The 25,000-nt window shown below is 36.6% G+C and overlaps 1 protein-coding gene across 3 annotated transcripts in view; it reads right to left on the bottom strand.

The window, feature by feature from the left end:
* Positions 1-25,000, bottom strand: part of LOC106879532 (protocadherin-11 X-linked) — a 110,815-nt gene that overhangs the window by 22,296 nt on the left and 63,519 nt on the right. For all 3 annotated transcript variants that reach the window (XR_016237660.1, XM_089338400.1, XM_089338399.1), the window contains exon 2: positions 3,622-6,339. Coding sequence is in view for 2 of the 3 variants with exons in the window: in XM_089338400.1 (XP_089194526.1) it covers positions 3,622-6,312 (2,691 nt within the window). In the remaining variant the exon portion in view is untranslated. The remainder of the gene's footprint in view (positions 1-3,621; positions 6,340-25,000) is intronic.

Below are 25,000 nucleotides of genomic sequence, written 5' to 3'. Positions count from 1 at the left end.
CAGATGAGTTTAATGCGATAAAAATGTGTGGAGGCGGATATTTCACGCATCTCGATTTTGTTTCTTCAAACTTTTTGATGACGTAGATTACAATTATGTTGAACAAGCAATCACTTTTGAAGCACTCGTGATCCTTGCTATCTTTAGCATATTAAACGATGAGGTAGAGGACGGGCTACCTGTGAGTTTGTTGAAGAGAGAGAGAGAGAGAGAGAGAGAGAGAGAGAGAGAGAGAGAGAGAGAGAGAGAGAGAGAGAGAGAGATTAAGACTGTGATAAAATATTGCAAGACATTTGCATTCTATAATAATAATAATCAGTACTAGTATGGCGGCGAGCTGACAAATCGTTAGCACACTGGGCAAAATACTTAACGGCATTTCGTCCGCCATTACATTCTGAGTTAAAATTCTGCTAAGATCGACTTTAGCTTTCATCCTTTGCTGGTTTTGTGCCGAAATTTTGCCACCAAACGTATTCTGGAACCTTCTGGGCCGACAGTTATTTATAGGTGAGTCGATTCAACTTAACAGCTGTTTCAGTATTTGTATGAATCGGTTGCTTTACTCCGTGTGGTAGTCTCTCTCTCTTATGTTTCTATCCTATTCACAGGCCTAATCTGACAGTGTCAATCAACGAATATTCATTATACGCAGTGATTCATAATGTCCTGTACCACTTTATCTTTTGTCATTTACTGCGGCCATGCTGGAGCACCGCCTTGAAGAATTTTAGTCGAACGAATCGACCCCGGTATTTATTTATTTTTTAAATCCTGGGTTTATTCTATCGGTTTCTTTTTGTCAAACCGCTAGGTTACAGAAACGTAAACACACCAACACCGATTGTCAAGCGGTAGTGGGAGACGCGCGCGCGCACACACACACACACACATGACGGGCTTCTTTTAGTTTCCGTCCACCAAATCTACTCACAAAGCTTTGGTCTGCCCGAGACTATAAGCAGAACACGCTTTGCCCAAGGTGCCACGGAGTAGGACTGAACCCGAAACCATATGGTTGGGAAGCCAAACTTCTTATCACACAGACTATTTATTGGATGTGTATCTGTAAACTCAGTGAGGTGAGTAAATAAGATATTTGGAAACTCAGACAAATCTTAGAATAGCTATTTCGAAAACACACAACCTGTCTGACATTGAGAACAGCTAAAGAAGAAAAAAGAATCACAAATCACACTAGAATACCTCACATAAATTTAATTACTTTTACCACCTTACAGGGTCACTAATCTAACATTACAGACTAGTGGGTCTTAACCATTTTTTACCTGAGGATCTCATTGATTCCTATTTTATTCAGGTAAACTCCAATAGCCATTTGCTGTTTAAAAACTAGGTTTATAGATATTTCTGTCAAATTTTCTGTTTCGTTTCTCACACGTTTACTCGTGTAGGTTTAAAATAGCACTCTTTGCAATAACATATTTCAGTGTCCGGAAATATATTAAAGTATGTAAAACGGAGAAAGAAGCTTGGCTGTTTCTTGAAATAAATACATCTAAAGAAGTGGTTCTTGACTATGGATCCCTTCGATCCCTATTTTACTCCCCTAGACCTCCATAGCCATTTGGTATTTAAGAAAACCCCTATTGTATTTTTATGATTAAATATTATTAGGAATTGGTTTAAAACAATGTTGAAACATTTCGTGTATTATAGTTCCGAAAAGTTCCTGACTTTAAGGGTGTCGTGAAAGGCCTGGTTGGAGGCCCAACCTTCCCAATTCTTTTACAGGGCTTAGAAAAACTGAAGGACTGCTGCAATAAATGTGTGAATCTGAGAAGGGAATATGTTGAATAAAATCATAATTAACTGATCCTCCTGTATTTTCTTTTAGCCAGGAACTTTTCAGCAACCCCTCATATAACCAATTTATTGCACATAAATTTTAACAAAGTCTTATATGCCCCTCCCCCAAGGGTCATATGAACCCTGGTCATATGGATTAGAAGCAACTCAATAGGTTGCAAAATATTTCTATTTTCACATGATATCATGTCTGATGGTATATAAGATGCATTTTTTTCCCCTGAAGTTGTCTAAAAAAAAAATCATCCTTGGTCCTACATGCGAAGTTGGGCCTCCTATACGCCAATTTTTGTCCCTGACATTCACTACTACAAGCTAGTGTTTAACCCAGACGGTCTCTTCTATCTAGCCTGACTCCGCAATAATATTTACTTAAGCATTATTAATATTAGTTTTACTAAGATCGCAAGCTGGCGGAATCGTTAGCACGTTGGGAAAAATGCTCATTGGTATTTCGTCCGTCTTTACATTCTGCGTTCAAATTCCGCCGAGATCGACTTTGCCTTGGCGGGACCGTTGGAATGCTATACTTTTAGTTTAGGTGTGCCGCCGAATCTAAGCAAAAAAAGGATGCGGATCGCTGTTATAGACCAACACTAATGACCATTGACATCATTCAAACTCATTTTCCTCTCGCGAATTCATCTCTCTGCCCTTTCTCCTTTACCGTTTTGTATCATCATCATTATTATTATTATTATTTGTCTATTCCCATTTTCATTCAATGTTAATTTTGGTTGTTATCTACAAACTTAAGTCTTTTTTTTTTTTTTTTAAACCGATGCAAATTTCCCGGACGAAGTGTTAATACAATTACTGTAAAGCAATGAAACGATTCCATGGAGCTAAAGTAATAAAAATTTCTTGATAACCATACTAACTTTTTTAATTACTAGCAAGGACACAGTATTTCGTTTTGCAACCATAATATACTACCAAATATATTTACAAGTTTACAAGTCAATATTGTGTCTTATCTTGTGTTAGCAGTGCGATATTCTCAGTTTAAAGTTTATCTCTATGAATTTTCTATAGAATTTAGAGCCAGCGCTGAAAGTTACAGCGGTTCGTATACGAATACGTTTATGTAGACAATGCAATCGAAGAGAGAGAAAATAGGTAATGGGGGTATATGAACATTCCGAGAGTTATTATTGTGTTAGAGAATGAATTTCTAATTGCACACCAGGCAAAGTGTCCCCTTTGAATTCGGGATCTTGTGATTCCAAGTTAAACAAATATATGTGTGTATGGATATATTTGCTTATTTATTTGCGTGTATGTGTGCGTGCGTGATGGTGGTGGTGATGGTGTGTGTATGCAGTGGTGGTTTAGTGTGTGTATGTGTGTGTGTGTGTGTGCGCGCGCGTGATGGTGTATGTTGTGGTATGTCTGTGGTGGCGGTGGTGGCCTCGTGTGTGTGTGTGTGTGTGTGATAGTGGAGATGGTGTGTGTGTGTGTGATGGTGGAGATGGTGTGCGTATGTTGTGGTATGTCTGTGGTGGCAGTGGTAGTTTAGTGTGTGTGTGTGTGTGTGTGTGTGTGTGTGTGTGTGTGTGTGTGCGTGCGTGCGTGTGTGAGTGTGATGGTGGTGGAGATGGTGTATGTTGTGGTATGTCTGTGGTGGCGGTGGTGGCCTCGTGTGTGTGTGTGTGTGTGTGATGGTGGTGGAGATGGTGTGTGTATGCTGTGGCATGTCTGTGGCGGCAGTGTTAGCTTCGTGTGTGTGTGTGTGTGTGTGTGTGTGTGTGTGTGTGTGTGTGTGCGTGCGTGCGTGTTTTGAAGTCTTACCTGTGCTTTATTGACTCCCGTTGAGTGATTAGAGTTTTCTGAAATAGCTGAAGTGTTACATCCAAGACCAAGATCCTCTGGCACCGTAGAATAGTTATATCCACACCGATTTCGTCGACCATTGCCCTTTGGTACCCTCAAAGAGGGATCCGAATTGAAAGTAAACTGTTTTGATAAAGTCTGGGAATGGTCGCTGTTATTCGAAACTTGTGTATTCGTCGTCGCATTTCGAATGTCATTTCGTCGAATGACACAAATAGTGGTTATGACGATAACAGCCACTGATACCGTAATAACCGTTAACACAATAACAATTAGGAGATTGTGCTGTAGCATGATGCCCGTGTGATGTTCAAAACCTTTGTTGATTGATGCAGTATCATTGTTTACAATAATGCTCAATGAAAGATTAGACTCGGCTGAATTCATAGGCTCACCAGAATCGAATACTACAAGTTGTAATTTGTACAAACCGGAGTCTTGTACTGTTGCAGCACGTGCAAAATATATGGATCCTTTGATTTTATCAATGTCAAATAACTTTTTCTCATTTCCTCCAATGATGTTGTATCGAAGAACGGCATTTTTGCCAACATCATTGTCATGCGCCTGCACAATGCTGATTTCTTTATTGGTATAACGTTGATAATAGACAGTCATGCTAAAATTATTTCCACTCGGGAATACGAACTCCGGTGAGTTATCGTTTTCGTCAATGACTTTTACGCGGACATTAACGCTATTGTTTAAACTTGGTGAACCTTTGTCGTTGACTAAAACTTTGAAGCGATATTCTGGCTGGAGTTCGCGATCTAGAACTTGAACAACTGACAGAAATCCATCGTTAGAAATTTGAAAAGGAATAAAGCTGCCTTTGTTCCTGATCAATGAATAAGTAAGCTGACTATTTAAACCTTGATCGGCATCGGTAGCATTTATAAGCCCAACAGGAAAATTTGGTTGTTGGTTTTCGTAAGTTGAAAATTCGAATGTTGGCTGTGTGAATTTAGGCGACATATCATTAACATCAAGGATAGATACCGTAAGTGTAGTGCTGCCAGTTAATGATGGATTTCCCTGATCTTTAGCAAATACAGGGAAAGTTAGAAAAGAGCTCACTTCTCGATCGAAAGAAGTTTTTGCTCTTATAATACCCGACAGTTTACCAATGCTAAATGGTAAATCAGATTGAAGGAAGTAAGTAATTTGAGCATTTTCCCTTTTGTCCTTATCATATGCCGACACCTTCACAATTGATAAACCTATAACGTTATTTTCAAAGAAAGAAGCGGCGTATGAGGACTTTTCAAATAATGGTGCATTATCGTTGATATCTGATACTTCAATTAAGAAGGAATAATCCGTGAACAAGGCTGGGGTTCCTTTATCTTGACATGTGACAGTGACGTTAAAGTTATCTTTTTTTTCCCTATCAATTTTTTTCTTTACGATAACTTTATATCCTGTTTTCCCGAGGCTCTGAAGTTGGAAATGATCGTGTCTTAAATTACAACTGACTTGTCCGTTATTTCCCACATCATGGTCAAAAACTTGAACGTAAGCAATAAAACTGCCTTCACTTATAGCCTCGCTGACTATTGCAGTGTTTGGTGTTACAGAAGATACAAAATTAATCCTTATTTCTGGTGGATTGTTCGTTGTGTATTGTATATTAACTTGTACCATTCCTATAACACTTAAAGGCGGGTTGGCCCCATCATAAGCTTCGATAAACAAATGCATATATTTTTCACTTGAAGAAAATATCCGACGGAAAAATATTTCTCCAGTAGTTTCATTCAATTGAAAATGAGAAAGCGTTATTTCTGATGTTCTTGAACTAAATCGATAAGACACTTTGCCATTTTCGTCTTTATCTGCATCAGTTGCAGACACCGTGATTATGGGTGCCTGTTCATTTAACTCATTTTTGATTGTCACATTATAGACATCTTGCATGAATACAGGTGCATTATCATTTACATCTGTCACTGAAATATTGACATTCAATTGTGTCTGTAAAGGCGGTTGGCCGCCATCTTGTGCAATGATTTCTAAAACGTAACTACTTCGTACTTCACGGTCAAGTTTTTTGTTGACGTTGATGCTTAATTTTGATGTTCCATCAATTCGCTCTGTGACAATCAATGAAAATGTTTCATTATTCTTTGATTGAAGATGATAACTTATCTTTGAATTTTTTTCACTAATATCTTGGTCGACAGCATTTGGAATTGATTTTCTCATTCCGCTCCCACCCTCAGAAAAATATAAATTTATATTTCTACGAGGAAATATCGGTTTGTTATCGTTGATATCTTCGATGATAATTTTAATTTTCAATATTTTCAAGAGAGCTTCCCCATCCTGAACAATGACATCAACCATTTGGAAACATTCTGACCCTTGTGTACAAACTGCTTCCGCATCAATCACTTGTGCTGTGTAGAATTTACCAGTCTTTTCATTAACCTTAAACAATTGTTGATGTTCAGTGGAATGTGCTGGTTTTAGTAGAATAAATCTCAGATTCATTTCCTCTGTCTGAACATTTTTCATGAGACTCGTATCAAAAGCTATATTTCCAAGGTAAGTTCCTGGTTTTTCACCTTCCATTACTGTATACGTGAGATCTTGACAGTTCGATACAGCTAATAACACCATAAACACCAACGACCACCAATTTAACATATTCGCTTCGATACTTTAACAGCAAACCTATAAAAATAAGAGAAAATATTCAGTTTTAAAGAATATTCTATAAGAAAACACATAAAGATATAAAATATGATATAGGAAAAAAATTGAAACAACAAACTAATTAAAATAGACAACTGTGTATCATACCAAATGCAATATCTAATAACAAAGCATAGTTCAAATTCTAAGGTTATAACTTGTTGATCAGTGGTTCTCAGCCATTTTAAAAAATTATCAGTGGACCCCGTTGATTCCTATTCTACTCGAGTTGATCTTCATAGTAATTCGATTTAAAAAAGCCTTTAAATTTTTATAAAATATTATTAGAAATTACATTTCAAAAGAATTGTTAAAATGTTTTGTGTACTCTAGAAATATAACCAATTTTGGCGGAAATTCTGGTTTCATCACCCCCATATATAACCTCTCATAACATTTTTAGTTTTTGGAATTTTCAGAAATTTTTGGCGAATGTGTGTTCTACACACGGGAATTCATGCGATTAGGACAAATTAAAAAAATAATTCTTAACTCCTCCATCTCCATGAATGTTTTATGTTTTTAATCAGAGTTTAAAATGCGGGCATTCTGAATTTTTTTGCTTAAATCTCAGCAATGGACCATCATCATTCTATTAAATGTGTTTATGGGGAGAGAAATATTAAGAAACGTCAATGCATGTCAGAGTGATAAAGAAACGAAGAAGATATCAGGTGGTCGTGAGATATGCTAAAAACAATAGCCAAATCGCCCTCAAATCACACACAATTTTTTTAAAGTAATTTATAGGCGCAGGCGTAGCTGTGTAGTAAGAAACTTACTTCCCAACCACATGGTTCCGGATTCAGTCCCCCTGCGCGGCATCTTGGACAATCTTCTACTATAGAGTCGGGCCAACGGAAATTAAAAGCCCGTCGTACACCCAGGTATATATTCATGCGTGTGTGTTTTTGTGTCTGTTCGTCCCCCCATCACCGCTTGACAACCGGTGCTGGTGTGTTTACATCCCCGTAAACTAGCAGTTCGGCAAAAGAGACCGATGAAATAAGTACTAGGCTTAAGATATAAGTCGCAAAATGTTTCTGAAAATTCCCCAAAATAAAAAAAATTAAATAGTTACGAGGTGTTATATGGGGGTACTTAAACCAGAATTCTTCTCCAGTTTATTGTACATAAATTTTAACCGCAAAATCTTATATGTACCCTCAAGGGTCCGATGAACCCCGGGAGAGAACCACTGCTGTTGATAACAAATAAAGTTGCCAGTAAAGTTGCCAATCTATTTGTTATTGGGTTAATATGGTGGTTGCTGGAAGGAGGTTAAGACAGCAGGAATAATTCTTTCTAATTTTGGAACAAGGAAAGAAAATTTCGGTAGAGGGGCGAGTCGATGACATGGACCCCGGGTGCCTGAGTGGAACTATTTTATCAATCTCGAGCAGGGGGGGGGGATCGGGAAGGAGATGTTTGTTTGTATGTGTGTGTCTGTGTATACATGTTTGTATGTGTGTGTGTGTACATTTATACATGTATACATATATATATATATATTCATATATGTACACACACATATATATATATATACTCATACACATACATGATACATGTACATATACATCTCTATATATAAACATACGTATATACATGTATATATATATATATATATATATATATATATATATATATATATATATATATATATATATATATATATATATATATACATATATATCTTCGAAACGCCAGTGTTAGAATGGTGGCAGCTGATGAAGGAAATGTTCTCTATGTGGCCTGTGGGTTTTCTGAACTCCGTTTATTATTTTTTTTGTCTACGTTTTGTTTGCAATGTCCTGTACCCAGATATGCATCTATATATACAGGTAGATGTAGGTATGTATCATACATGTACGTATATATGCATATACTCATTTATTATTTGTATTACATATATGTATATATATATATATATATATACACATATATACACATATGTGTACGTATGTGTACGTTATGTATATACATACGTTTCTCTCTATATAGGTGTATTATTTGTATATATATATGTGTGTGTGTGTGTGTGTGTGTGTGTGTGTGTGTGTGAGTGTGTGTGTGTGTGTGTGTATGCATGCATGTATGTATGTATGTATGTATGTATGTATGTATGTATGTGTGCATGTTTGTATACATTCACACACACACACACACACGTTTCAGAAACAGGCATAAAAATTACAGAGTGGAAAAGGCCCTTTCATGAATTTAAGAGTTACTGATAAATGTTGTAAAGCGATGAAGATTAAAAAAAAAAATATATATATAAATTTATAAAAAGGGTGAATGAGTAGCACAAACAATAAGTACAAAATAAACGCAAAAAAAAAATCAAAGTGAACAAATAAATATATAATGATAAATAAATAAATGATTAAAAGAGCTTACTATAGGGGTGGGAGGGATAGCAGTCATGTGAGAAAGTAGAAGGAAGAGAAACGCACAGAAACTAAGAAGAATAGAGAGAGAATGGCCAGGGAAGGACGGAAAAAGACAAGGAGAGCGACAAGGGAAAACCAGATGGTTGTTAAGTTAAGATAGTGTTAGTTAAAGCAGAACAACGTGTAGCTAATATGGATAGCTATAAGCACGCAGTGGGGGTGAAGTCGATTACAAAGTGCATAATAGATAGTAAAATTAGATAGATATAGAGTTGAATGTATCTAGGAGATATACAGTAATCCATCGCCATATGGCGGTTCACCTATCGCGGTTCACCTATCGCGGTTCACCTATCGCGGTTCACCTATCGCGGTTTATCATTTAAGCTTACGTCGATTTCTCCGTGGTGTTGTTTAGCAGGGACCTATATACACTGGAAGCTATGCCAACACTATGGAATAACAACAGAAAAAAGATGGTATAAACACACGCCAGAAAAGGTCACAGAAAACGAGAAAGCAACCATACTCTGGGATATGCCAATACACACAGATAGAGAAATTAAGGCAAATAGACCAGATATAGTTCTCAAAGATCATGAAGAAAAAAAATGCTTTGTAATTGATGTATCAATACCAGCAGACGACAACATTTCTCTAAAAGAAATGGAAAAACTTTCAAAATACAAAGACCTGGAAATAGAGGTAACTCGAATGTGGAATCTAAAAACAGAAACAATTCCTATCATAGTAGGTGCCTTAGGTATAATGAAAAAATATTCAGACAAATACATAACAAAAACACCAGGACTTACAAATATATAATAACATACAGAAAATTGCACTACAGGGCACTGCACACATCCTACACAAAACACTTTCAATACAGTAACCATAAGAGCATCACAGCAAACCACAGCACATACCCAAGGCACACAGAGCTGCGCTCGGTAGTGAAGTGAAAGCACGTTATAAAAATAAAACTACTGAATAATAATAATAATAATAATAATAATAAAAATAATAATAATAATAAATATACGGTATGGTACTGTTTCTACTTCACGTATTTTCACCTACCGCGGGAATTTTTGGAACGTAACACTCGCGGTAGTCGAAGGATTACTGTGAAGACCAATCTACGAACAGAAAAAAAGGACGATCGAAATTAAATGGACGAATTTCAGTTTTGAAATATACAAAAGAGTTGAGAAAGAGAATATACTCTCTCTCTCTTTTTACTCTTTTACTTGTTTCAGTCATTTGACTGCGGCCATGCTGGAGCACCGCCTTTAGTCGAGCAAATCGACCCCAGGACTTATTCTTTGTAAGCCTAGTACTTATTCTATCGGTCTCTTAGGCCGAACCGCTAAATTACAGGGACCTAAACACACCACCATCAGTTGTCAAGCGATGTTGGGGGACAAACACAGAGAAATTTTGTCCTTTACACTACAAAAAAAAAAAAGTAACTTAGTAATATTTAATCTTAACGGAAGAACACCCACAAAGTTTGCACCGATCTTCGTAAGTTTATTTGCAAAATGATACGAAATATTTTAATATTTTTTAGATACAAACCTAAAACAAACAAAATTCATGCATCCCATTTCCTTTATATTTCATTTCCTTTATATTTCATTTCCTTTATATTTCATTTCCTTTATATTTCATTTCCTTTTATTTATCTCTCTTCATTATCTTATCTCGTTTGGTTAATAATTAAGCAAATTAATTATCTTAACAATTCAACTTTCATCCGAAATAGCTTTTCGTTTTGTTTTTTTTTTTTCCTCTCGTGCAACAACACAAAAAGAAAAACATTCCTTTATAATCTGATGAACGCCAACGAAGGTGAAATTTTGAAAAACCAATTATTCAAAAAAATTATTCAATATGTTTGTTCTTAGTGGATGGAAATCAATCGAAGGCATTCCACCCAATAATATGATTACAGGATAACTAGAGAGATATAGCTTCGATAGATCAGTGGCTTCGATAGATCAATGGTACAATTAGAAAAAAAAAAAGAACGAAAACGTTCGTTCTTATGTCTTTGAGAAGCCATACATACATACATAAATCTATTGGACAATTCGAAGCAGCGAGAATAGCGAAGGAAAGTATTGTATACAGTGCTCAGGTGCACTACAAGAAAAAAAAGGCCATCAGGTGTACTGTTGGCGGATTCCAGGAAGCATGGAAGTTTTGAAGGACGTAGTGTCTCGACAGCTAACAACTGATACGGGTAGTTTATTCCATGCTTCAGCAATTCTGAGCGTGTAAAAATGGGTGCTGTATTGTTTTGTTTTTTTTTATTTTGTAAGTATGTCTGCGAGTGTTTGTCATATGGAATTCAAAAAGGCGCCCAAGGTTGTTGTTGGAAAGATGGTGGATAATCTTGTGGGTGCCTACCAAGTCAGTTGCCAGACGTCTGAGCTTCAATGTATCCATGCCCAGGGAAGCAAGACGTTCAGTGAACGGTAGATGTCTGACTGTGAGTATTCGTTTGGTCGCACGCTTCTGAACCAGGAGATTTATATGCTGAGCAAGATAGGGGTTCCGGATTGGTGATGCAAATTCCAAGAGTGGACGTACCATTGTCGTATACAATTTTGAAATATATAGCTGGAGAGCGGCTGACAAAGGTCTTACTGAGTGATGCTAGCACCCTCTCAGCCTTCTAGACAATCTTAGAGATGTGGTTTGTCCGAGCCAAGCGCGAATAAAGAAACCAGCAACGAATTTATCCTAAACTAATGCCGTGGCTGAAGATGATGCAAATAAAGAACGTATGTCCCTAAGCGGCCCCAAAGTAACTGTGGAGGCAATATATATATGTGTGTGTTATTTGTTTACTACCCATAAGGGGCTACACACAGAGGGGACAAACAAGGACAGACAAACGGATTAAGTCGATTATACCGACACCAGTGCGTAACTGGTACTTATTTGATCGACCCCGAAAGGATGAAAGGCAAAGTCGACCTCGGCGGAATTTGAACTCAGAACGGAGCGGCAGACGAAATACCGCTAAGCATTTCGCCCGGCGTGCTAACGTTTCTGCCAGTTCGCCGCCGCGTGTGTGTAACGAATATGAGGGGTTTAGTTCATTGATATACTGCGCAAGTGCTATAATTGGTCATCTGTTAGGTTCCAAGCTCACAGCTGGTGCTGGAGATAGGGACCCGTAGTAGGCTTCCGAGTCAGTAAGTATATATTTAAGGAAAAGGAAAGCAAAACCAAGGCAGGACGAGTATCTCAGGTCATTTCGAATATTTAATTAGAGCAACGTGAATCAAAAAAAAAAAAAAGTAGAAGTAATTAATGTCTTATATATATAAATATATATATATATATAAATATTATATTATATTATATTATATTATATATTTAAAATTTTTTGATATCTTTTATATATATATATATATATATATTATATTTTTAATAATCTTCGTACATCTGCGTAAGCTTAATTTCTATAATCTTGCACTTTCTCACTTTCGTAATGCTTGTTGGTGCACGGTGCATCTTATGCGGATGCTTGAGTAAATGAATGGAGAGACAAGTATCTGTGTGTGTGTGTTTGTGTGTGTGTTTGTGTGTGTTGCGTGAACGCATCGCGTACATGTGTGTCTGTGTCTATGAAGCATGTATGTGTGTACGCATCGAATGCATGTATGTGTTGCGTGTGTGTGTGTGTGTGTGTTTGTATAAAGCATGAGTGTCTACGGATTGTGTACATATATATGTGTGTACGCAGTGTGTATGAAGCATGTGTATGTGTACGCATCATGCGCACGTGTGGTTGTGTGTGTGTGTGTGTGTGTGTGTGTGTGTGTGTGTGTGTGTGTGTGCGTGTGTGTTTGCATGTGTTTACGCGTCGTGTGTGTGCTTTGCGTTTGTATGAAAAACGTGTGCGTGTACACATACATACGAACACACTCCAATTATTCCATACTCCCCATCTCCGTCTCCCTAAAATTCCCCGACCCCTTCTATTTTCACGCCCCACATCCAAACCTACCTCCCATAACACGACCCACTGTTGTTACCCCCATCCCGACCCACTACTTCACAAACCTGAACCCTTCTCCCTCTGCAGGAGACCTTCTTTCATGACTTTGATGTCTTCCAGCAACGGGTTTCAAGTCCGTGCCGATGTCGAGCGATTGCTGTATTGCTCCAGACTGTGCGCTAATTTCCATGACACTCCAGCAGCGTCAAGCACCTCTGCTCCACGGCCCTTCTTCGCCATCCATCGCAATGGACGCCTGGCCCTATTCATTAGTTTACAATGTCAGACTTGTTTGCAGATTTAATCTATGCAGCCTCTCGGTGAACTGCTCATAATTTCGGAGGATGTACTCAACTTCTCAACATTACACGGACTGGATTGAACTCTCTACGCATTCCGCTGATTCCGATGCCGCGATAACATCGTCATTAAATGAATGACTTGTAGGGGCATAATATTTCGATATGTAACCATAACGTATTACAATGTATATCAAACGTTTTTATAAGACATGACAAAGTCAGTGCCGACAATAACTTCAAAAGGAAATCTGTAAAGATAACCTTATCATGTGATGTAGAACACAGTATTGACTTATAAAGCATTTAATAGACTTTGTCGTATATCATGGTTGCATAACGAAATACGGCGTCTCTACACGTCATTAATATTTACGTACCAACAGGCTGCGAGCTGGCAGAAACGTTAGCACGCCGGACGAAATGCTTAACGGTATTTCGTCTGCCGTTACGTTCTGAGTTCAAATTCCACTGAGGTCGACTTTGCCTTTCATCCTTTCGGGGTCGATAAATTAAGTACCAGTTACGCACTGGATTGATGTAATCGACTTAATCCGTTTGTCTGTCCTTGTTTGTTCCCTCTATGTTTAGCCCCTTGTGGGTAATAAAGAAATAAGAAACGTTTGCACGCCGGGCGAAATGCTTAGCGGTATTTCTTCCGTCTTTACATTCTGAATTCAAATTCCGCCGAGGTCGACTTTGCCTTTAATCCTTTCGAGATCGATAAATTAAGTACCAGTTGCGTACTGGAGTCGATCTAATCGACCGGCCCCTCCTCACCCAAAATTTCGGGCCTTGTGCCTAGAGTAGAAAGGAATATTTACGTACCAACTTTTGGGAATGTGTTTAACAAAAAAACTCCTGAAATATATTTTATACGCCTATTACCCATTTTTTCATCTTCGATCTCATTGTTGATGTTTACATCTGCCGTCTCGGACACGAAACGTCGTTACAAATTAGTGCTGGCTATAATTTCTATAGAAAATCTGTAGAGATGATTAGTCGTTAAAATGGTCGACATGAACCGTGCCGTTTATGTTCCGTTCTAGTTTCTTATACGACAAGTATTCCCACCACCTTAGACCAAGCTTCATTCACCTGCACTCATAAAGTCGTCTGCACCATCGTCCTCTCTCACACGTATTCAGTTCACAACCAACCGCCCTACCTCCGTCTATTTATCATCCGTTCTGTCTTACCTTTCTTACGTTTCATCCTACCACACTTCCGGTTTATCAAATGCAACAAGTTACGTCACACTTTCCATTCAGTCTTCTTTTTCCGCTCTTTTAAGAACTCGCAAAATCAACGTAACTTATAAGTCTACCACTCCTCACAAATCAAGCCGAATCTTCCCCACTCCAACTCATGTCTTCGCTGCCAAACATACATCAACACCATCACCCGTACCGGTCCTCATAATCACTACTTCCTTACATCAAACAGTCCTCTTACTGCACCTCCAAAAGACTCATATACTGCTTAAGGTTACTATTATGCGGATCGGCTTACATTGTATAAACTAAGCGAAGTTTAACCAACAAATTCACAAAGTACCCAAGAGACATCTAGATCGACGAGGGATCACCTGTCGCTCGTCGTTTACTCTCAGCAAATCATACCACCCAGCAACCCTCTCCTTTTTTTTTTTTTTTTTCACCTTTACCTTACGCGTTGGGTCTCCAAGCTTTCGCCAAAGAAAACAGGATTTTTATATTCCTTTTGGGAACTTTAGCCGCTTTTTCAAATATACATACGCTCATTTAAGAAAACATACACTTACATTAAATGCATTAAAATTTAACAGTTTTATATATATATATATATATATATATATATATATATATATATATATATACACACACACACACACACATATATATATATATATATATATATATATATATATATATATATATATATATATATATATATATACACATATATATATTATATATATGTGTATGTATATGCTATTGACGCGTACAAATACACGTCTGCTGTTTTCAGTTACACACACTATAACATAAACATTACTCACTTCAACAAAGACAACACATGCGTGCGCACATATACACATACATACGCATGCGCGCACACACGCTCGCACGCACACGCACGCACACACACACACACACACACACACATACACACACACATACACACACACACACACACACACACATACACAATAAACGAAACGTTTGACATTTGGGATTTATTTGCTCTTCGTTGACGAAAGAAACAGGGAAAAGAAGAGAGAAATATAGAAAGAGAAAGAGAGAGAGAGAGGGCGGGGAAGAAAGAAGAAGAGATGGAGAGAAAGAATGAGTGAGAGAGAGAGAGAGAGACAGAGAGTGAGAGAGAGGTAAAAAGAGAAGTAGAGAGAGAAAAAGAAAAAGAAAATACGTACTAGGCAATCCCCGAGCGTTTCCGGGAAAGTTCGGCATTTTTTGAGGGACACACACACACACACACAAATCTGTTTTTTTTTAAATCCTTTACTTGTTTCAGTCATTGGACTGTGGCCATGCTGGGGCACTGCCATAAAGGGTTTAGTCAAACAAATCAACCTTAGTTCTTGCATTTTCTTCTTCTTCTTTTATTATTATTATTATTATTATTATTATTATTATTATTATTATTATTATTATTATTATTATTATTATTATTATTATTATCAGATTAGTATTTATTCTATTTGATACAGAATAAAGAATTATCTATGTACTGCAGTTTCGAACATGGTTGGGTCAGTTTCTAGCATATTGGATGTCCACCTAGTGGTCATCCCTTATACACGTGTAATACAATTTTTTTCTGAATTATCAGATTTTTTTTTATATGCTAGGCCATTTGGTTTTAAATTGAATTAATATTCAATTTATCACCCTATCTATATAAATAATAATTTTAATAGTTATGTTCTCCAGCCGGCAACATATACTGCAGTGAATTATTCTCTGCAGAATTGTTTCCAGAATTTTGCGCGCCGGAGCTGAGGAATTTTGAAAAATAGCCCCAATGTAATCGGTAGAACTATATGCAAGTCTTATTTCATGAAGACAATTCGTGTATAGTTCTGCAAATTATATTGATTCTAGAACATCTATGCTGATGAGAACACGGATGTTGTTACCTAAGTATAACGTTAATGTTCGAAACTGCAGTCCAAAGATAATTCTTTACTCTGTATATTTCTCATTTTGTCCTGTTCTAGTGTTTTGTGAAATTTTTCTGGAGACCATTATTTTTCTTTATGATTGGGTCGTTGATGACCTCTTTCTAGCATATTGGATGTCCCCGTAACTTAGCAGTTCAGCAATAGAGACTGATAGAATAAGCCTAGTGGCTTACAAAGAATAAGTCCAGGGGTCGATTTGCTCGACTAAAGGTGGTGCTCCAGCATGGCCAAAGTCAAATGACTGAAGCAAGTAAAAGAATAAAAATATATATATACGACGGGTTTCAACACAGTTTCCGTCTGCCAAATCCACTCACAAGGCATTCATCAACCTGAGGGTACAGTAAAAAAAAGGTGCCGTGTAGTGAGATTGAACCTGAAACTATGTGGTTGCAAAGCGAGCTTTTATATCGCACAGTCACGCCTGCGCCGATAAAATTAAAGAATGCTTTCTTGAAAGTTTGCTGATATGAAAGAATCGGTTTGATTGTGCATGTGGCAGGCCCCTGTTTTACCACTCTACGATATACAAGTGACATCTGTTCGTTCAGATATTTGGCATTTAGTAATCCAATCCTAATCTTTCTTAGCTTGAAGTGGAAGAACCCTAGCTGTAGGAACTGGCAATAATATGAGGGTGGGGGGAGACAGAAAATGGGAGTAAGAGAAATTAAAAAGATTAGAAAAACGGAGAAAAAGAGAGAGAGCGCGGAGGTGGGGCGGTGAGAAAATTAAAAACACCAAGTGAGAAAGTGAGAAAGAGGTATTGGTAGTAGAGATAAGGAGCAATAAAAGACAACGAAAGGAAGATAAAAGAACTGGGACAAAGGGAGAGGGAGAGAGAGAGAGAGAGAGAGAGACAAACTGGAACAGGGTGAGGGTGTGTAAAACACAGTGATTCAGTACTGTGGTGGTAGCAGAGTGGTAGGCGATAGCAGTACATACAAAAGAAAGAGCTGGAGGAGAAAAAAATGGACTCCCCACCACCACCACCACCACTACAGGCTCACATACATTCTGAAATATATAATAGATTCTAATGGTGTGAGATGTATTGAAGTTAATCTTTCCCTGAATATTTCATTTGCATATAGTATGAAGTCCTAGAAGATAAAATTATTTCAGGCTCCCTAATTTAAATTAGTCATACAGACCACTTTTATTTTGTGATTCACGTCTCTTATTTTGATGTGAATTTTGCTAACGAAGTTGCACTGCAATTGCAGAATTAGATAGACGTTGCTTTTTGAAACAACTTATAGAAAATACAAATAAAAAAATCCAAGTATCTGATTTGAAAATATAACGATCTAAAGTCTAGCAAGTATGTCTACAGAAAGAAAAGCTTTTTATTTATTTTTTTTTTTCCTTCGATTAATCACTTAGAATCCAGTCGATTATTGAATAAATGAAAGTAAAACTGCAACGTTTTTACTAATTCAAACGTTTTCGTAGACAGCTTTAGAATGAGTCACACCGACTGTGTTCCTGCTTCATTCTGTATCTGATAACAATAACTGTCTTTGAAATTATTTCTTTTACAAAAAAAAAAAAAAAAAAAGAAGAATATAAATAAAAGTAATCAAGTGTATGACTGCCATCTTTGTCTCCACAGCAATGTTCTGTTCTATTATTGTCGACGTGAATTCTGTAAGTCAAGTTATTTTCAAAGATGAGACGAAAAGTATTGAATTATATTCACTTTACACGTTTCACGATTATGTTCAAACTACTATAATTACCCGTATACATTTGTCCTAAACTAAAGAATGAAGCAGGTAACTTTTCAAGCTAATATATGCTTGGCAGGAAGTAATTATAGTCTCTAAATTATTGTCGCATGCAGCAGTGAATGTTGGATATGTGTCGGCTGCTGTTTCTGAGTTATTGTCGTATGCAAGCGTGATTGTATTGAAACGTGTATCGGCTGCTGTTGCGTATTAATTTCGTTATTTCTTTTTAATCTCTCGGTGTTAATAAGTAAAATAATAAATCTCGGGCGTACAGATGCTCTTACAAACGATATATTTTCTCAGATAGAATACTAATTAATGATTAAACTCATTGGATTTTGGACAGTTCGGGGATCTTTTTTGTTTAGCTGCCACTTCTCAATTTCTTCAATTTTTGTTTCAGTTGATTTCATATCTGGTGTATTTAAGTTGTTTTGTATGGTAATCATTAACATGAAATTCATTTTCACCATAAGTCAGTAAATAAAGATTTAATAGCTTTTAAAGTTTGTAAATTTTGGATAATTCTATCTAATCAAAAACCACAGACGTAGTAACAAGCCTGCTTCCATAGTAACACGCCAAGCTGTTACCAAGCTGTTAGCCTACGTGGACATTTTTCGCTTATTAAATGCTTAAAACACAAGAGGTATGAGGTGGTCATGAGATGTATCTCTTCAGGTTCTTAACTCTAAGCCCACTAACTTGTCCTGCTTTCTTTTTGCTCGTATCAAAGCCTCGTATTTCTTTATAAATCACCTCGATTTCAGTGGTGTATGAAACCATTAAGGTGACATCGTCCGCATTGGCCGATACGGATCTTGCGCTTCCAAGTTTGAACGAGAAGTTCCCCATCTCCGCCATCCGGTTTCAGTCCGCACTAGAGGCAAATAGTGGCTATATGCCAAGTTGCACCTCTTCTACCCCAATTCATGTTGGGCTGACAAAAGAGAGCTAGAAAGGTTATTCATCTTGACTTTGGAGAAGGCTTCAGTTCGGTTTTCTCAGCAATTGAGCGAAGTTCCACGACAACCCTGTCTAAAAGTTTCTTGTCCACCCTCTTACAGAAACTTCCAACATTACATGGGAATTTAATCCTCTTGGCTTCCGTAAGACTCTTCCAATTAGTCTGTTAAATTTTGGGAGCTTGGTGGTAGGTCGAATTTGAGATTGTTGAAAATACTCATTTTGGTTTGCATTTTGTTTTCAGAAAATCTTTGCTTCATGTAATCCAACAATGAATTTGGTTGATAAAGTTTTGAGTAAGTTTGTTCCTGCTTCCTGTTTTTGGTATCGTGGTGGTAGGGTTGTGCCGGAATTGGTATCACATTTACACGAAACATGGAATAATGACTATCGTCTTTTTTTAGTATGATCATAATTAAACTATGTGTACACCCTTCGTAATATTTATATAGTTCAGTACTTTTTGCATCTGACTAAAAAAAAAACACAACCTACCACAGCACACGCACATACACACACATACACGCACGTATACACACATATACACACATGGATGTATAATACATCAACTAATTCAGGAAAAAATGCCAGGTTTATCTCTATACCATTCACACTTTTTTGAGCATATCTGTAATTCTAGTACTTTCGGAAATGTCTGTAACATGCATCTGCTGTTATTAATTTTCAAGTCGGAAAAAAAGAAATGGAAAAGAAAACTCATTCAATTATATATGTTTTTTTTTTTGCGGTCTCGTTGCCGATGTTGCTAGTCACAGATAAATTGCTTTCCTGACCAGCAGAAGACGTGAATAAAATCATTTTCGCTGTTATCAAGCCCTTTGTTTTATTATTGTAATCTAATTTGCAACTCTCTACTAACCTAATTTTTCCTTCCTTTACCCTTCGTCTGAGAGAGAGAGAGAGAGAGAGAGAGAGAGAGAGAGAGGTGGGGGTAATGTTGTTGGACTTTCACTCTTGTTTTAAGATACCTCTGTTTACAGGAAAAGCTAAATCTGGCACTGCATACCTTATAAGAAAAGATGTTTGCTTAACTTTTAAGTAGAAAACGACAACTGTGATGACTGTCGGGTATCTGAATGTAAACCGCCAAAGTAGATCTGTACGAATCTTAGTCGCCACTCGGGAATGTCGTTTTGGGCAAGACTACATCATTATGACTGCACGGTTTTTGATTTTTCAGACGTTCTGACACATAACGACATTACAAGAATTCCTAATCGCTATTCTTAAGTTTTTGATGTTAGCTTTGATTTTTCAAACATCGTATTTGTAAATGAATTTCGTTATAGGTACAAGCATGGCCATGTTTGGCCGTGTTGTTAAGAAGCTCGCTTTGCAGCCACGTGATTTCAGGTTCAGTCCTACTGTACGGCATCTTGGGCAAGTGATTTCTACTATAGTCCCAGGCCGACCAACTAATGTATTGTGAATGCATTTGGTAGATAGAAACGGTGTGGAAGCCTCTAGCACCGAGCGTCAAGCCAATATACTTCTTGTGCACGTTCGTTGCTTTTGTTTTCTCGTTTTTTGGCTATATTTGTGTGTGTGTGTGTGTGTGTGTGTGTGTGTGTGTAGTATAATTAGAAATAGGAAGTCCCTGGTAAGTTTTATGTATTTTAAAAGATGAATAAGAGTAACTTCTCTGATAACTTCTATCCACTTTAATAATTAGATGTTTACAAATCGACGATTCATAAACATATAATTTGTAAGCAACTAATTAACGTGTGTGTGAGTGTATATATATATATATATATTTATATATATATATATATATATATATATATATATATATATATATATATATATATATATATATATATATATATATATATGTCCTGCGATGAATTGAGAAGCGGTGACGAGTGACAATTCTGTAAATAATAATATTTTATAAGCTTAAAACTTATAACCGATCACTGTTTATTGACTTAAGAAAGATAGTCCCTTGCAGATGGCAAACCCTATTTTCTTCCGTCGAGAGCTTATATGCCCCAATATTAGACTATTTTCTTTAGTCAATACACGGTGATCGCTTATAAGCATTAAGCGTATAAAATATTATTATTTACAGAATATATATATGAATTAAAAGGAATTAAAAGTAATGCTTCGTAATAATCCTTATTATTATTATCATTATTATTATTATTATTATTATTATTATTATTATTATTATTATTATCATTATTATTGAGTGAGAGAGCAGTGCATGCCATCAAAGTGACACTGGGGTATAATATACGAAGCCCAGTATACCCATCAGGACTACTCGTCTGATAAGTGTACACCAGGCACATGCATCACAACCATATGTGTGCGACATGGTGATCTCATATCAAGATAAACAGCGCATGACCACGCAGGTGGGGCCCAGTTAGAATTTTCTTCAGATCGAGTAGCCCATCCCGCTCAAAAGGTCCCTGAATAAGGTTTGTTTAAGGATGTTGAGCAAAACACCCATGCTTCTAAAGGTGAATTATCCAAACCCCTAAGAATTCCTCTCAACACATGGCTATGATGCTCCCCCTCTACTTCTGCTCGTCATCAAAGATGCACATATCGTCAGCCACCAAGGGACATGCTCAACTTAGTTAAGGTCAAACAACTGACAAGCAAATCTGTGGTATTAAGCGGAATTATTATTATTATTATTATTGTATGTTATTATTGTTGTGGTTATTATTATTATTGTTGTTGTTATTATTATTATTATTATGTGTGTGTGTAAACTAAACAAATAGGGTGTGCGATGCGCTACATGGATGTATCAAGGGCTGAACAGAAAGAGCACCACAAGGAGAAAACGTTAGATGAAAGCAGAGCAAACGGGAAACTATATATATATATATATATATATATATATATATATATATATATATATATATATATATACATACACACACACATGGTGCAAATGATACAACACAAAAACGAGGTTGAGAAACTAACACAGAAAGCATTGAATTTACGCTCTGGAAATGGAGGAGAAAAAAGAATGACCTTCTTTTCCGTTTCGGGTATTTACGCTTCTTCTGAAAGAAAATATAGACATGGGGAGAATAGAATGGAGAAGGCAAAAATCGAGAAATAGAAACGCACGTGTATCTAACCATGTAGTTGTGTGTATGTCTTAGCATTTGTTGTTTTTTTCCCCACACCACGAGCTGACAGCTGCTTTTGTTCTGTTTACATCCCCGTAACTTAGCGGTTCGGCAAATATGACCGATAGGTTAAGTACCAGATTTAAGGCAAAATAAAATAAAGAAATAAAGAAATAAAAAAATTAGAACGGGGGTCAGTTTGTTCGGCCCAAACCCTTAAAAGCGGTGCCCCAGCATGGTCGCAGTCCAATGACTGAAACGAGTAAAAGACAGATGATAGTTGATGGATCATCAATAAAATAAACAAAAGAGAAAAGTTAGCATCTTAACAAAAATTGTTGTAACGCTGTCGTTCATCCTTGACAAAGGCATTCATTCTATTGCTACAGCATGGTGCATGTTCGTGTGTATGTGCGTACATGTGAGTGTGTGTGTGTGTGTGTGTGTGTGTGTGTGTGTGTGTGTGTGTGTGTATGTCTTCTCTCTGGATATTTAAAAGATCTTGCTTCTCTGTGTGCTTCTAAAATGTGGTATGCAAAGCATATGTTAACTACATTAATATTATTGTGCGAGAAAAGAAACGTAATTAACTGTAACAGCAAGTCGTTTTTATTGAAAGTTACTTAAAGAATATATAGATTTTCAACTAAGACATAATAACTGAAAGAAATAGTAAGGCATCACCAAAGCGGTATATCACAAAATACATATAACTTCTGATTCATACATCATATTATTTCCTTTCCTTTCTCAGTTACGCTCAAATGAGAGTAATGCCAGTTTGTTCAACGACCAAAATTTTTAAGCTACGACTATTGCACTTCAAGACATAAACATTTTTTCCCTTTTTTTTTTTGTCTTTTTAGTAAGAAATATCATTGTGTTTCCAATTAAAATAGCTGAAAGTAACACAAAATATCCCAACGTCACTTTGTCTTTATAAGAAGAATACAGATGTTATTTGAATAGCGATAATTGGCGCGACATGAGAAGTCATAAGAAAAATGTTCCCCACGTCATAACGTTTCTCGGCAGAGATTTTGGTCGGTAAAATATAAAGTGACACGGCGTTTCGTTGTGTGTTGACCTACTTTCTAATGGAAGCTTATCATAAGCAGTTCTTTACGTACAACGCTTTGTGACCAAAGCCAGAGAGTTGTTATAAAGGTATGTATATATATATATATATATATATATATATATATATATATATATATATATACTAGCTGACGTACCCGGTAATTCCCGGGAAAGCGGGGTTTATACCTTGGTTTCGTTCTCATAATTGTTTCGCTAATCCAATAACAACAATAGTATATAACCTTTAAAAGGATTTTGTGCATTTGTTGAGAATACCAAATTGTCTTACACAATTCCCAATAAATTATGAATACCCAAATTGTGGAGTCAGTTGTGTAATAACATGAAATTAGTTACCCGATATTAAAAATTCAAATAAAGTAGCCCCGAAAAGGGCTTTAATGCATTCCCAGAGTATATAAAACTTAGGAGGAAATGCTAATAAGGTATGCATACTAAAATCGTGAAGCATGTTACGTAATAACAGGCTAATCAGGTATGAGATAATGAAAATTCAAAGTTAATAACTCTGAAAAGGGCATTTTTGCGTTCCCAGAGAATATTACCCTCAGTGGCGCTAGTCAACTTTTTCTGAAGAAGGACCTTGTCTGAAACGTTGAAATTTCCATGGTTAGTTCACTGCACTCTTTGTGTATGTGTGTTAAAATGTACGCAAACACACACACCTCACATAGGATGGGTATAATAGAAGTGTTCCACATTCTATTCGTGCACTACGCGGTTAGATAACAACCACCATAACTACAAAATCTTGTATGCAGAATCCGAGTCGCCACATAGAAACAAGTGAACACAGAAAAAGTAACCGGTATTTTATGTTTTATGTAATGTATACATGTTTCATTAAGGCGATTGCCATTTTAAAGCCGATTGACCCTATTACGAAACAAAATACTTCCTTATTATTTTCAGTGATAATACAATATAAAGAAATGTACAAGCCGTTATATGCATCGGTATGCACATTAAGTACCATCTGGTTATTGCAGTAAAATAGAATGTAGGAAACAAGAGGGTAAGAATTTGTGAAAGCAGAGTGATAGGGTGGAGATGAAAGAGTATCAAGGCCACGCCTACGCCCATATACGCTCCAGTGGACGCACGCACTCACATGCACTCGCATATACCAACATGTATACATACGGTAACACGAAGGGGGGAGGAAGAAACGGAGTCCAAACAATGTAGTATTAACAGTAAGAACTAACAAAAAAGATAATAAAAATGTTAATAAAATAGTAAAATGGTAATAATAGGAATAATACCGAGGAAGTAAACGAATTTATTGTGTTGCGTCACAGGCTATCCAGATTATGTAATAATGGAAATCTGCTTACTGAAACTCGTGTACCTTATATAAGGCATAAATACGGGATATGTTTTCTATGTTCATTTGTTTCCATATATATATATATATATATATATATATATATATATATATATATATATATATATATATATATATATATATATATATATATATATATATATATATATATATATATATATATATGTATATATATATATATGTATATGTATATAATACAAAAATGGGACAAGAACGCAAAACATCCGGACGGTTAGGTGATACAAGAAAGGGACAACAAAACATCCAGACAGACGATACAAAGAAAACAAGGACGGGTCATTCGGAGTTTTCTTTCCTCAGTCGAGTTCCAGATTATCTTTGCAATTTCGGTTGGTTATACTCGAGATTGCTCCAATCTGGCCAGCCCCGAGGATAAACTAAGCTAAGAGCACTAGATTCCTTGGAAGAAAGCAGCGAATGTATACGAAAACAAGGACGAAAAAAAAACG

This window comes from Octopus bimaculoides, chromosome 20 (genome assembly GCF_046866305.1).
Source record: "Octopus bimaculoides isolate indiv1 chromosome 20, ASM4686630v1, whole genome shotgun sequence".
Classification (NCBI taxonomy): Eukaryota; Metazoa; Mollusca; class Cephalopoda; order Octopoda; family Octopodidae; genus Octopus; species Octopus bimaculoides.
The sequence above is the reverse complement of the archived record's forward strand: the minus strand, read 5'-3'. Positions and strand labels throughout refer to the sequence as shown.